The sequence below is a fragment of the Pterocles gutturalis genome, unplaced genomic scaffold (genome assembly GCF_000699245.1).
Source record: "Pterocles gutturalis isolate BGI_N339 unplaced genomic scaffold, ASM69924v1 scaffold50684, whole genome shotgun sequence".
NCBI lineage: Eukaryota > Metazoa > Chordata > Aves > Pterocliformes > Pteroclidae > Pterocles > Pterocles gutturalis.
In genome coordinates, this window is record NW_010137683.1 from 27,566 (window position 1) to 42,931 (window position 15,366).

General features: G+C 40.2%; 1 protein-coding gene across 1 annotated transcript in view; it reads left to right on the forward strand.

The window, feature by feature from the left end:
- The window catches only part of PKD1L2 (polycystic kidney disease 1-like 2), a gene marked incomplete at its 3' end in the record, with an annotated part of 35,918 nt that overhangs the window by 6,741 nt on the left and 13,811 nt on the right, over positions 1-15,366 (forward strand). Inside the window, exons 7-23 of the mRNA XM_010082673.1 lie at positions 516-920; positions 2,020-2,118; positions 2,837-2,886; positions 4,001-4,118; positions 4,759-4,966; positions 5,693-5,813; positions 6,074-6,215; positions 6,697-6,897; positions 7,120-7,265; positions 7,711-7,905; positions 8,750-8,875; positions 10,356-10,538; positions 11,579-11,703; positions 12,550-12,676; positions 13,593-13,727; positions 14,411-14,636; positions 15,030-15,223. Coding sequence (XP_010080975.1) covers positions 516-920; positions 2,020-2,118; positions 2,837-2,886; positions 4,001-4,118; positions 4,759-4,966; positions 5,693-5,813; positions 6,074-6,215; positions 6,697-6,897; positions 7,120-7,265; positions 7,711-7,905; positions 8,750-8,875; positions 10,356-10,538; positions 11,579-11,703; positions 12,550-12,676; positions 13,593-13,727; positions 14,411-14,636; positions 15,030-15,223 — 2,801 coding nt within the window. The remainder of the gene's footprint in view (positions 1-515; positions 921-2,019; positions 2,119-2,836; positions 2,887-4,000; positions 4,119-4,758; positions 4,967-5,692; positions 5,814-6,073; positions 6,216-6,696; positions 6,898-7,119; positions 7,266-7,710; positions 7,906-8,749; positions 8,876-10,355; positions 10,539-11,578; positions 11,704-12,549; positions 12,677-13,592; positions 13,728-14,410; positions 14,637-15,029; positions 15,224-15,366) is intronic.

Sequence of the window (15,366 nt, forward strand, 5' to 3'; positions counted from 1 at the left end):
CAGCTCCATTGGAAGGGTTCTTTCTCAGAGCTGTTACACCACGTTAAATGTGTAACCCTTTTCCCCTCTACACAAAGCTGACAAAGCACGAGCATAACTTTAGTCACATGAATCCACATGAAGCCAGTAAGAATATTTCCATACTTGAAGCACAGAAATGCTTCTCAGATTGAGGGTAAGAGGATTCCATGCTGAGCTGGTCACATTTGCTGATGTACATTTTGTTCTCACTTCAAGTTCCTGGAATCCACATATATGCTTGAAAAATAAAATGCAGTAGCGTATGTTTGAATTCTCTTGACTGCCCTAACACTCCCAGCAGAAAACACGTGTGACAGACTTCCACAGAGAGCATAGAGGGGCACAGAAGCACCTGAAGTGACTTTATTAAAAATTACTGCATTGCTGCAGTGTTCTTATGACTCCTTTATAAATACCTGAGTGCTGCACAAAGCAGCTGGAATTGGATGGCCTGTTATCCAAGCTGTGAGAAATTTTGAACTGTCTTTTTGCAGGCAATGGAGTGACCTACGTTATATTAGCAGATAACATGACACTCACTGAATCCAGTGCAAAGGAAGGAATTATCCCTCACAACCTGACACTCTGCAGTGCCTCTCAAGAGCTGCTTGGCCCAGGGATACACCAGCTGGAAATCCGAGCATCCAGCAACACAACCGCATCAGAGATCTCCAAGAGTATTGCTGTTCATTTGATTGAGCCAGTGTCTGGTCTTCAGGCTGCATTAGCTTCTCACACTCTGCAGCTGGGGGAGAACTTGGAGATAAATGTCTCTGTGGCTCATGGTGCCCCAGATAAGCTGAAGTTTGAGGTGGTTGGATCTAATGAAACTCACTCTCACAAAGAAGACGGCTCTCATGGGGAACCTCGAACGTACACCGTTCCTGTGCACTCTGAAGGTACAACGTGCTGATGTCTTCTGTGTTTCCAAGACACTCACAGCTGAGTAGAGGAGTTCACATGAACAGTCACAACACCCTGTGGTAGGGGACAATAGCATACAAATGAATTTGGTAGATTTTATAGCTGCTCAGACTTAGTCTGCAGAACAGTATGAACTTATTGCCTTGTAAGTGAGCCAAAAAAAATTGAACTGGCAAATGAGTTCTCCATATGTAAACTGAAAGCAGGGCTTCACCTGATTTTTGCAGTAAAACAGACATAGTGAACCAGGGTTAATTTTTTCATGACACAATCTAATTCAAGTACAAACAATGACATTTTCCTGAATCACAGTGTTTTCCTCCTGTTTGTTCGTATGTATAACTTTTCAAGTTTACACTCCCCTGTGTTTTACACTGCAGTAATTACTAATCTGAGTTCTCAGCAGAGATGACAAAGAAAAGGAGAGCTTTTCTGTGCATCAGTTTCCAACACGTAGTTTTTGTTGGACTTACTTATGAATCAGCTTTTTAGTAATTTTTTCTTTCCATTATTAAGAAATCAAAGCCTTTAAAATAGGGGATTAGGGAGATTGTCCTTAAGAGTTAATTCAGTGGCAGAAGATAAAAAAATTTCTCCTCTAATGAACTATTCAAATCCCATGTCAAAGCTGGAACACTAGAAGCTAATTATGATTTAATTTTATGTTTTAAAATTATTCAATATAAAAAGTTTTATTTAGTCTCCCTATACCCATTTGAACATCCCTTCCCTTCAGGCAGAAATTTTCAAACAAGACAGCTGCTCTCTCAAGATGCTTAAATTCATTTGGACTCCAGTATTAGCACACCTCCAGTTTCCTGTGTGGTAATATCATAGCCAGCTGACAAAGAACAGCATTGCAGGTGCTAGGACAAAGGCAGCAGAGTTATTAAAAAGCTGAGATAAAGGGGAAGAACATTCCTTGAAAAGCCTTTCAGCAGTGGAAGCTCACCAGAAAAACCCCAAAGCTCTTAACAGAAAAGAATAGGATTTTCTTTGTGAATTGGATTTTATATCCCAAACATGACGGACTGGTCCCTCTGCTGTTGTTAACTGGCCGTTTGTCTTCTCTAGGTACTTTCCTAGTGAAAGTGGTGGCCATGAACGCCTTCTCAAACATGAGCCTGGATCTTGGGCTCATCACTGTGTTGGCAAACAGTTCTCATACAGAAGGTAATTGCATTAACCTGACAGTGCTGGTTTTGACCACGTAAGTGTCTTTTTGCAATCCGAGCATTTCATGGAGTGTTTATGGTTTGCATCTTGTAATTGCTTTCCTTCCAGCAACAGTGCTGAAAAGTTTTGTGGAAGCGTCTTCCTGATGAAGGCAAATGCCCTGGCTTTGAAGTAGTCATAAATTAGCATCACTCTGCATATGTTACACGTCTCACATTTGCTATTTGTTCTATAAATAATTAGCGAAGTTTATGGCCCGGGACATAGCTCTGAAACCAGGAAATACTTGCACCACGGCAGTTTCATCAATTGCTGTCAGTAATTCTGCTTCTGTCTGCTTCTGGATGGCTCAACCTTACATTTACAAAAGCAGATTAAACCAGGAATAAAGTGACATTAGTATGAATCCTACTGAGACTTTTCCAGTGCTTTCCCTCAATTTTTCTCTGTACATTGATCAAACTCCATCAACTTCTATGAATTTATTTTGATTTACACCGTTATGGTTGAAGAATCAGGATAATCTTTTTTACAGTATGACTACCCTGTTGTTACAGTTGTTACTGTTTATCACAGTTGTGGAGTCTGGTTCTTACAGCCCTGTCTTTCAGACAGTCCATAGTCAAATCCTGCGTATTTAAGTCATATTCACTGAGGGTGTCTGAAAGCTTTACAGGTAGCACTAAAATATTCTGCTCTTTTTTGTATTAAACAGATTCTGCTAAGGAAGAAGGCAGCTCCAAACCAAATACCCCAAAGACAAATGTAAGTATTATTTGAAGATCTTTCTTTAAAATGGAAATGCTTAGAAATTCTTCTTGCTAGTGCTGCATAAGATATTGAAAAGAATTGTAACATACTGGATTATGGACTAGATTTTGTGTGCCCCATATGGTTTAACATACAATCTACACCAAATATCGCTGAGACAAATGTGATAACAGACATTCAATCTACAATCCATAAAAGCCTGCAAGGAACGATTACAAGATTGGAGAAAATGAACTTTTCATAATGATTTGGTTTTGGAAGTTGAAATGTGCTTGGATGAATTTTTAAATTATCTGCTTGACTAATGGAAACGTCTCTTTCAGGAGCTATCCTTCAAGCAGAGTTTAATGTATTTTAATATTGTTTCTAAGTGTTTGCTGCTTCTCCATTGGAAAATTTAAGTTATTTTGCAATGAAGAAATTTCCAGTTTATGGCAAACTGAGAAACTAATGATACACTAACTGCTAGCAGCTGCACAAATTTGAATAATAGAATTGCTAGATGTAATTGTTATCATCTCAAAGGTGTAGTTTTTAACTATAACTCTAGCAGACAGATGCCTGCCATAGGAGACATACTCCTTCACAGGAAGGCATCATGCTTTACAGATTGCCTGTAAGAATATACTGCATCAAAGGAATATAAATCTAATCCAAAAATAAGTTTATCAGTTTGTTGCACAGAAAGACAAATTCAGCTACCTTCTTCTCTTTATCTATAGCTTTAATATGTGCAATTCAAATAAAAAAGGAATGTACTAGAAGATGTTCTAGAACACAAATGCTTGTCCAAGAGTTAAAAATCTTGGTCCACAAATGGAAAATTAATGGAAATTCACTTCCTAAGTACCTGCATTAGTTTTGAAAATGGGAGCTGGACTCCTAAACCACTTATGAGTTTGGGAATATTTTGCCACACATGATTTCTCTGTGCCATCTGCTTCTATTCCCATAGCTTCTACTGGTCAACAGAGGATAATTTAAGCTACAGATCTGCATACAGTGATTTGGGCTCTAAACTTTCAGACCTTTTTCCTTATAAAGAAGCAAGATATGCATGTGTTTCTACTTGCTACTGTCCTAACTGATACCTTTACTCATTATTTAGGACCACAAAAGAAAAATCAAAATATATATTAAACCAAGTCGCCATGTGGATCCTTTCACAACTGTTACGCTTGGCTGGCCAGATAACAACAATAATTCCAGTTTTCTCTGGTCCTGTGGTATGTGCATTTCCTGACTTTTTCCACCAACTTCTATTTGATGATTGACAAACTCACTGTCATGCCAGATTAAGAGGTGAAATTCTCACTAAAGGATGGCTTAGTCTCCGCCTGCCTTTAAAGTTTGCCACTCACTGTACATGAAGAACGTCCTTCTACTTTACCCTGGTTTTAACACACAATAATTATGGTATATAATATAGCAGAGTACTCCATTTTATCTTTTTCCAAAGGTGGCTACTCCTAGCTTTCAGTCTTTCAAGATCTGCTCATCCTAACCCCTCACCCTCAAAGCTAAGAACGAATCCCAAGTGACTCACATATAGCTGGGCATTTGCAAGGTATATGTGTCTCAATAAGGCAGTAATAATTAGCATCAAACATGATATAAAAACATTTATGGCTGAAAACTGGATTGAGATTCATGACACCTGTTTTCTGTCCCCATATTTATCCCTGATCTCATACATTACTTTGAAGAAGTCAGTCTGTACTCTGAACTCTGGTTATTCACTCTGTAAACTGGGTTAAGGAAACTTGTTTGCTCTATAAAGCTCTTCAAAACCTATGTCAGGAAAGTCCTTTATAAGAGACATGGGTTGTCATGACTATTCCAATTATAAAGGAAATGTTTGTGCAGGAGCTTGCTGGCCTGAGTGGAACGAATGTGTGCAGCGAAAGATAATCCTAACCAACCAAACTGAGGTGCAAATCCCACCCTCCTGCCTTCCTCCTCCAAAGTCAGCAGTGACTGTCAGGGTTACAGTCCACAGCCACGGTGATGAAGAGAGACAGGACGAGCAATGTCTCTACGTGACTGCAAAACAAGAACTGCAACTAGAAATCAGGTCTGTTTTAAACTGCAGTATTCACTGTTCAATATTATTACTGCACAAACATACTGCAAGGCCACAGTTATCAGTAGGAGTAATAATAATAATAATAAAGCGATAGCATACTGATTGTTGTAAATCTATTCATACCTTATCATCATAGGAATTACAGACAAAATGAGTCTTGCTGCATTTTCCAGTCTACATTTCTAAACATAATCCTTCTATAAACTGAATAATATTCTTCCCAAAACCATTAATGCTTTTTGAACCCACCACATCCTTTCAATGTTGGAGATTTCCATATGCAACCATCATTGAAATAATGGGAAAAAAAGCCATAAGCTACATCTGAAATTCTCACTAGACACCCATTACTACCTTAAAAAATCTGTTCTTCAGGGCTCTAGTGCCTCATTAAAGAACAGTGGCATTTCGATGATCTGTTAATATCATCATTTCAGGAACTTAAGCAGTGGCAGGTTTCATTTGAGAGCCTGAATCAGCTTTGCAGCATAAATAGTTTTTGGGTTCTGGGCCTCTGTTGCTGTTGAAAATGGAGATGAAGATTCCTAAACATCTTTAAGATGAGGTATTGTGCTCTTTGTAAGTCACGCGTCACCTGTCCCATATTGCAGGGCTTTTGCAGATTTTCATCAAAAAAGAGTAAAACAATCAATGCCAAGGACTATGACATCTCATACAGTTACCACTTCTAACTACTGTCTTACTTCCTTACAGGTGTGAGGCAAACTGCAAACCAGTGAACACCAGTGAGGAAGTTGTTTTGAGTGTCTCTGGACAGAAGGACTCCCAGGCCATACAATATAACTGGTATTTAGATAACACGTTCCAAACCAAGGTGAGAGCATCAGATTTGTCAGAAATACTGCACGCACAAAAATGAACACCCATCCTGAAGGGAAACCATGTGGCCGCAGAGCGATCCTTTGTCATGTGGACGCTTTGGAAATAACAGTGGAGACCGAGACGGGGGGTGCCAGGTTTGGGAGGGGTTATAATTGAGGGCACCAAACTACCACACCACTCCTGATAAATCACAACAGAAATCACATCAAAGAGCCTTTACTGTCATGTTTTCTTTTCTGTCTGATATTCCAGTCTACACCTCTCCCTCTAGCCTGTGGCCTGACTGGTTTCCGGCAGAACTCTTTGAATTTGCTTCAAAGCAACACATCCATGTTGAAAATTAACAGCTCCTTCTTGCAGACACAGGGAGAAGCTTTTCAGATTAAAGTAACAGGTAGGGGCAAGCAGGGTTTTTCCGACTCCTTTGAGATAGCCTCCGCCACCGTTACATCACACTGACGTTACACACGCATAGCCTCGTTGACAAATAGGAAGTTAAATTAGTCCACAAGTTGAGAGCTGTTACTTTTTATGTGGGTTCCTTAAAATAATCAAGAGCTAAGTTTATCCTGGGCTGTTGCAGGGCAGGACAGATTCAGCTATCTTACTCCAAGGCTCGTGTGGAGATGAAGTTATGATAAATACTTGATCAAATAATACAGCTTTGCTTTATAATGGAAACACGACCATGTTTTTAATAGTTCTTTTCCTCTTATGGCTTATTCAGTGGTGGGATTTAATTTCTGATTAGGCCCACCCTGATGTTCCTGGTGCCGTAACAAGCAGCGCCATTGCTAAGTAGGCAAGATTCATGTCTGAAGATCAGTGCTGCCGGGGCACGATTATTGCTGACGTTCTGCTCCCTCCACTCCCAGCAATGACTCAGCGTGGCTACGGGGAGGAAACATACCTTGTCAGCACCGTGCCTCCGCCCGAGATCCCCAGCTGTGCCGTGTCTCCCAAGCAGGGATCGGTGCTCACCCCTTTCACCGTCTCCTGCAGCGCTCCTTGCTTGGCGGGTTCATGCCAGCCCAGTCGTAACAGGCAGCTCACCTACTGCTTCTATCTGAAATCAAGTAAGTCCTGAGGTGAACCGTTTGGCTAACTGCCTCTCCGTGTTTCTAGCAAGCACTGTTAGTGCTGCTAACAAGAGCAAAGGCACGACCTGCTCTGCTCCCCAAGGAGACTAATACCGAGTCAATCAGGCCTGCACAGAGCAAGCCCAGAGTCCCCTCTTCCTAGAGAACGGGAGGTATCCATGTGGTGTCGGGTAGGTGACCCCTTCTTTCCTATTTCAGATTCTCTCCTGCACTGTGGCCCAGATCCTGAACTCTTCCCAGTTTATCTTCCACTTGGAGAAGAGGAAAACAATTTCATTTTACAGATGACAATTACTGTTAGCAACAACTTTGGTGATACAGTTCAAACCGATGCTTCAGTGAAGGTACATGGTAGAATTACTTTATTTCAAGATCTCTCAAGTTGATCCCTAACCTGTGATACACTTTGGGACCTTCCTCCCATTTTATACTTACTACTTTCCTGTGAATATGCCATAATCACCATTTTTCTAACAGAGACTATTCTCTGTGGATTCAAGGTAGTCAAAAGAATCTTCCACTGTCCTTTTTTTAGGACAGAAGTTTGAAAGATGACCTGTCTGGACAGTGAGCAGCACAAGCCTGGAGTTACTCTGCATAGGCCCCAGAAAACTCCTGCTTCTGCCCCAGGGGCCCAGTAAGGAGATCCTTATCAGACCACTGAAAAACTGGGAACACAGTTTTCTGTCCCACTCTAGCTAGGCTGTCAATAAGATGATTGTGGAAGCTGTTCAAAGAGAATTATAACAGCGTTGGCAATGTTAAGAGCATATCCACTTTCTTCATCAGGTTGGACACACAGATATTATTGATGGGAACGTGACTCTGCAGGCTATAGTATCTGAGAAGGCGAACACCATCCTAAAGGATGGGAACAACAGCATGAGTCTTCTCCAGCTGTATAAGTCAGTGACTTCAGTCCTTAACCAGGAGACACAAGAGGAAACCTTTAACACATCTCTGCAGATGGACACACGAAAAGAGGTCCGTCAGACACTTGTTTTCTTGCAATACAATGCAATATAACAAAATCTTCATATTCTTTGACTGCTCTTAAGTTATAAAAAACTCATATATCACCACCTGAAATCAATGGAGGTTTCAAGTTTCTAATATCTGTCTCAGTGCTTGGCACAGGTTTCAGCCATTTTTCATTCTTTGCCCACATAAATAATTTGGTTTATCATCCATCAGTAAAATAATTCATTCTCAATTGTTATTGCATTAGCTTAAACTAATTTGGACAGTGTTTTAAAACTTAAAATCAACCTGATTTTCCACAAACAATTTAAATATTAATAAAATGGCCTTGACAGTGGGATAAATATTGTATCTAATTTTCCCAAAAAGTACTAGATGGCAGGTAATTTTAGTTTGTTCATTTCAGCTACCAGCTTATATTTCAGTTATAAGCTTGTATTTGTACACTGCTTTGAGTGCCTCAGATGATAAGATCTAGAGAAATGCAATGTATCCTTCAATTATGATTCATTATTTGAATACCATCAATCATACATGGCTCGCTTTCTCTGGAAGTGGCATTTATACAGTAATTCACATACACTAGTACAAATTCTCACAAGTAACTCTCCTTGCTATTAATGGATGTTAAGTGTATACATTCTCTGTGTTGGGAGGTTACATAAAACTGGTGATTATACAGCTACTAAGGCAAGTGGCATCTTGTCAGTAGACCTAATATCAATTCAAATGATCCTTGTTGTGGAGTTATAATTTACAGCAAGCCTGGCTGTCAATGTACAGCACTTCTTGCACTGTCCTAATTAGCATCTTATTCCTTTGCCTAATTATCCCTTTTCATCCCAAGCTCCGAGGGCTGATGCTGACAACTCTCTCTGCTGTTAACGTAACATCAATGCAGACTGCTCTTCAGATGTCAGAAGTGTTGAAAGAAATCACGTACAGGAGTGAAGAGCTGTCTGCCTCAGCACAGGTGAGAAGCAATTCATCCTCTATCTCCTCACGCTAACAGTAGAGACTCTATCACACCCCACTGACCTTGGAAGAGTTTCAGAGCCTTACAGTTATCTGTTCTTACCCATTTTTTCAACTATACCAGCATGTGCATTGTGATGATAAGATCTAGAGAAATGCAATGTATTGTGACCAGAAGGGAATACATTTTACATTTTCAGTAAGCGAGTTTGGACTCTCAAACACTGTCTCAGCAACCAAGCTATGACCGTCTGGCCATTACATTTTATGATACATCTTTAGATAGAAACCTTAACCTCTAGTCAAAGGCATGTTAGGATGCGTATTTTATCCTGTAAAGCAGTCTTAGAATCCTGAAGAAAAACTGCTCAGGAGGTTTTTTATAGAATTGCCCAGATCCATGGGTCCCTGATCTATGCACTGTGACAAGATGCACATAGGCAAGCTGTCAGTGAGGCAGCACCCCGAGGAACTGGGCACAAATGTCCAGGTTGGCCTCACAAAAGTATTTTGTGAATCTTCTCTGGCAACATGATATTATTAGTAGGAGCAAGCACATGGGAGGACAGAACAAACTGTCACAGGGGAAGTTTCCCAAATACGCTGGCAATAAAGAGAGCTGTCCTAATTTCTGATGTATTATGCAGTTGCAGCCGAACAATGGCTTGGGAGCAGTTCAGCGGTATGTGGTTAACTTTGGCAAGACAAGAACATAGCTCCGATTCAGCACTCACCCTACAGTACGGCTGCTAAGTGTTTGCAGACTGTGGGAATGGATATGTCCAAGCTTGCAATGAATTTGCTTGGCTCCTTCACCACCCTGGGCTAAAAGCTGGCCAGTACTTTCGCAATCACAAAGCAATCACTGGCTGCATTCAGGCACCAAATAAAAATTGTAAAACTCATTCTCCTTTGGCACTTAGCACAGCACAAGGCCAAAAGTATTACTTGCTGTTAGTCCAATAGAGTTTGTGGAAACTAAGATTGAAATGCACATGCACGTGACAATACAGTGGTATTTTTTGGACACACCACCCAAAAGGAGAACCTTATTTACTGCATTACTGTACATCTGAACTGTACCCTTGCCCAGTTTTTGACAGACAAGCTTCCTTCAGATGTTATTAATCATGGAATCATAGAATGGTTTGGGTTGGAAAGGACCTTAAAGATCATCGAGTTCCAGCCCCCTGCCAGGGACACCTCCCACTAGCCCAGGTTGAATCTTTTTCACTGATTACACCTGTAGAAGCAGGCTGCATTTTCACGTCTGTATTACATGTTAGTATACCATCTAGTATATAATCTTTATTGGCATTTGAGGTATTACCCCAGCACAAATAGTTACAGTAAAAACAACATTAGCCACAAATAGTCCCATGTGATTATTTATGTCACAGGATTCAGTAAATGACACAAATGTCACTTCTGCCATTTGTACCAACACATATAAACTTTTCCTCTTGTTTCCCATACAGGTGGAAGCTAGCAACACTCTAAAAGATGTCAGTGCTTCCTTGCTCACTGTGAACACAGAGGACAGCAGAGACGATGAGAAGCTAAAAGACGCAGCCAGCTATCTATTTAATGCAGTGAGCAATGTCCTTAAAGCTTCTGTAGAAACCAGAGCTACAAACACTTCAGTGCCAGAGGCAGAGCAGGTAATTTTGGTTTGGTCCCATTTGTAGTGGACTGTGTGTGAACATTTGCTTGCTCTGGAAGGTTTTGAAGAGTTCCGCTGCCTCTCGTATTTTTAACTTGGCATTGGGTAGGGTTCATTGTGACACCATGATGGACTTGAATATCAAAGGAAACTGCTCCCCAGTGAGACCTGATAGACTAAATGATCTGCTAATGAAGATGATAGAAGCCTCTTAAGATTTGTACGTTTAAAGCTGAACAGGACAGAGCACTGGAGGGCGCAGCATCAGTGTATGACCTCTTAACGGATGTAAAGCACACAGAGATTTTTTTTCAGATTTGATTCTATCCTCTCCTTTTGCCTCACAATTCAAGGAAGCCACAGATATTCAATATTCATGATTGGCTCCACTACTTCAAAGCTGGAACCACCTCTGGTTGCTGCTTACACTTCTCCAGAAAGCCCACTCCGATTTTCTATTCAGACATATGCAACATGTTCATTTTGTCCTGTCCTTTCCTATCTATAAGTGAATTGTCACAGCTGCCTTTGTGTGCTTCCTGGGATGAACATACTTTAACTTTCATCCCTGCAAGGGAGTAGGGCATAAAATAAATCTAACCTGAGAGAATAGATTACAAACTGCTTAAACTCCCCCAGGATAGCACACAATTAATACATAATTAGGTCTTGCTTTTGCAAGTAACCAAACACTAAAGTGTGCAGCTAGAGGGCAATAATGTACGGAAGTGCATTAATATACTGCATTAAATTGATGTCATGTTTGTAGGGCTTCAAATGCCAATGTGTAGAGGTTATAAATAATAGAATATAAAAGTAAAAGCTGCAAGATATTTATTTGCTGTCTGCAATGTTTTAATGAGTATTGCTGATTAGAATAACTTTCTCTGAGATTGAGAAGCACATCACCAAGTTTGCCAGCTTTGTAAGACACCGAAAATCAGTATTTGTTCCTAAAAGGAAGTGAAGGCAAATATGTGCAACTTGACAATTCTGAAGAGCTTTGTTGCAAGTTTCCTCCTCTAATCCTTTTTCCAGAGCTCAGTGTCACACCAGCTGCTGAATACCGTTGAAAATCTACAGAGTGCCCTTCTGTTTGGGAAAGAACCAGATGACGAACCAACAGTCCTTTCCACTCCTTCTGCCACAATGTACATACACAGGTACCAGTAACACTGTCTCCCATCCAGGCTCCTGGTAGCTAATCACATTTGCCCCAAATACTCATTACATTGTCCTTAAATGGAACGACCCAACTAAATATTGTAGCATAATGACAACCTCAACAGGGCAATGATGCTGTTGTTACTGATAGTAAGAACAGCTTGGACTCCAGTTAGCTTCAGTAAAGCCACCTTAGAAATCCTCATGCTGTGTCTTCTTTGACCAGCAGAGAATTTATTATTGTTTCCTGGGTGAGGCAGTAGCTGCTTACCTTTGAAAATTTGTGGAAAATTCATGTCATGCCAGGTAGGGGTTTTCCTTCTTTTCCAAGTTGCCAATAATGACGTGTTACATAGAATTGTTAAACAGCTTGGCAGAAGCAAATATAATCATGAGGAGCCTGATGAGCATTCTCCATTCCCTGAAGTCATCCCTAAACTGTTCCCCGATAGCCTGGTTTTCATCCACATTTAACTGTGCATTCAAATCCAGAGCACGTTCATACAAAAACCAGGTACATCATTCACATAAGTACAGCTAGTTGCTTACAGCTGCCTACCCAGACACAACTTCCTATCCAGACACACCAATTCCACCCCTTTTTTGATGATTCTATTGTAGTGTTATGTGGAATGCTATGTCAGGGACAGATAATGTGCAAAGTATTTACTGGTTGAGTTAGAAATAGTTTTCTAGCTAAGTTATACTTGTGAAGTGAGAAAGCTTTTTCTCTGGATATGAAGTCCATGCTATTAATGGTTTTTTTTCTGTTTTGTTTTGGTTTTTTTTTCTACTTCTACTTTCTGCTTATTCTGTTTTGCTTGTGTCCAACCCTAACTGGACAGATTACAAACAGAAAACATGGATGGCACATCCATTAATATCTCCAATTCCAGCTCTGCCAGCTTTACCCTCCCACCTGCTTCCTCTCTCAATGTTTCAGAAGTTGATGATGAAACAGTGGATATACGGGCAAGTAAACAGCTTTTATCTGACTTAATCTGATACACAACTTACATTCTTGGTCTAGTGGCTTTAGAATCTTTTTATCCTTTTACAATTAATACACGAGCACACAAGTCATCCTTCCTGTCATGCCAAGAAAATAATTTTAAATATTTTTGGTCAAAGAAGTCTTCACTTACCTTAATTGAATAAGGTTGGTTCAGCAAGCTAAGGAGGACTGAAAGCTTAAATTCCCCATCGCATCTGCCCCTCACAGACACTCCTGATTCATACATGCACGGCCAGAGAAGGCAGTGGAATTAAACAATACCTATATATCTATTTGCTGTTTGTTTACAGCCTCTCTGGTTGATTTGACACTCTCAGGAAACCCCTTCAATACCTGCAGAATATATAGGTTTTTTCATTGTGTCTTTTCCAGCTGTGCTAAAAAATGTCCAGAACCCACCGAAACCAGTGGAAACACATCCGTTGTCTTAGCGTTAGGAGAGGCTCCTGAATCCTCTCATTGGGCTGATGACTTTGACGTACACTTCTGTGCAGTGCTATCATAGTAGAAATAGACTCCTGTCCTAATTCCAGGAGGGGGGCCACAGTCTAGCTTTGGTGGAGTTACCTTGAAAGAGGCTTATGCAATTGCATTTTGATATCTGGTGTCTAAAAGGCAAAAAGGTTACAATGAATGGAAACAATAAACATTGTTGTACACGTATCACATTTCAGAATTGAAATCATGTCAAGGTTTGTGTTTGACCCATCTTAGTGATAAGGCAGCTTCTTATTAAAATCTGGATGCAGGCTTCTGGTAAGTCAAGTACTGTTTGGGTCTGAGCTCAAAGTTTCACTGTTCAGCAATTTAGAGTGTGAATATAATGAAATATTGACAGTAGCTCAAAACTGATTGTTAATATCTTGCTAATAGATGGTGAGCTTTGCCGTGAATCCCTTTTTTTCCACTGACACCAGTTTTGACATCAGTGGAACAGTGGGAGGTCTAAGTCTTACTGGTCTGGATGGTTTGATCATACCAGTCAGCAATCTCAAAGAAGACATTGAGGTAAACCCACTGTTTGCTACCCCTCTTCCTCATTTCCCATGTTTCCTTTCTCTGTTAGTGAACTGTCATTTGTGTTATCATCTTACGTGAGGTGATTGCAAATGGTGGTAGTGTTCATTACACCATATAACGGGATCATGGTATCTGCATTTGTGATGGAGGGATGTGTGCCATGTGAAGAATGAAATAACAAATATTTCTGTCTTTTCTTTAAATAGAGGTATCTTATTCCTCATTTAAATGGATGTGAAAATGCCAGAGATTGCGGAAAAAAACTCCAGATTACAGTCATCCCATAACACAGTGTAACGTCTGATTTCATCATCCAACAACTGTCTGATCACATTACTGCTGTTTGCACTTCCTAGCCCATGTATAAGCTGAGATTTAAATCGTTCATATATGTACTTCATGTAGCCAGTGTTTCAGTTACAACCTCAGCTCTTCATTCAGAAATGCACCAGGGATCACAGACTTTGTGATGAGTTTACACAGGTTTCAAATGAACTTTTCAGAGGTTAGCTTATGGTATCAAGAAAATTACTTTGAAGCCAATATTTTTGTGGGCCATGCCTTCCCTATGTTATGAAAAATTATCTAGCATGTGGCTACATTGTGCCTATAGATAACAGAAGCAAGATGCTTTGCTGTATTTAAAGTTATGTCTTTCTGTTTAAAACCAGATAATGTTACCAAGGCTTTCAGCAACTCAAGAAGATAAGATCCTGTTGAATCTGGGCAATTTTAGCACTTTCCAAGTCAATGTCACATCAGAAAACACATCTTTAGTGATCCACCTGGAATCTGAACATGACATTCCGCTAATACTCTACTTAGGGTACGGTTATCATCCAAATGAAACTAACTATGATATGAAAAATCATCTGTTCTGTAAGAAAACTACTGGAGGTAAGACAACTTGCCAGTGACTCATGAACTCGTGTGTTCTGGGCTTGTGTAACCTAAAGGCTTTCACCACCCATAGCAAGTTGAGGGCACTCAGTACGGGGAGTGCTCATCCACAGCTTCACAGCACATGCGGATTTGCAGAATGAGCCCTGACCAGGAGTTCAGACATCTAACTGGAAAGAAACCTCTCAAAGGAGTTTCAGTTTGTCACGCTTCAGGGTTTTAATCTGTAGTATACAGTGCGCTAACAGGAGCAAAGAGTTTGATGCTGTTGTTAAGAATTATTTCATAGCTGTCTCTTCAGTTTGTTTATTGGATTATATGCAATACAGCTGCATACTTCTGAATGAGCATTTCTATATTTACATTGAAACTAAAATATTTATGTTCAAGGTGAGACAAACACCTGGGTTCTTAACCCAGAAGAACTCATTTTTGGAGAGGGAACCTACTATTTCATGGTTTTACAAGATACGGGAATGGATCCCACAGTCTATGACAGGCTAACTGTAGCTGTCACTTGCTTTGCATCCCGCTGTGTATTTTGGGATGAGCACCAGGGGAACTGGAACAGCTATGGATGTCATGTAAGTAGAGAGAAACAAAACAAAGTTATATTATATACTTCAAAGCCAGCTCTTATAAGCACCATCTTGTAGTAAAATGATAGCATTGAACTCACACCATAAAAGAAGATCATTCTGAGATGCTTTAATAAACTCAAGTTTAG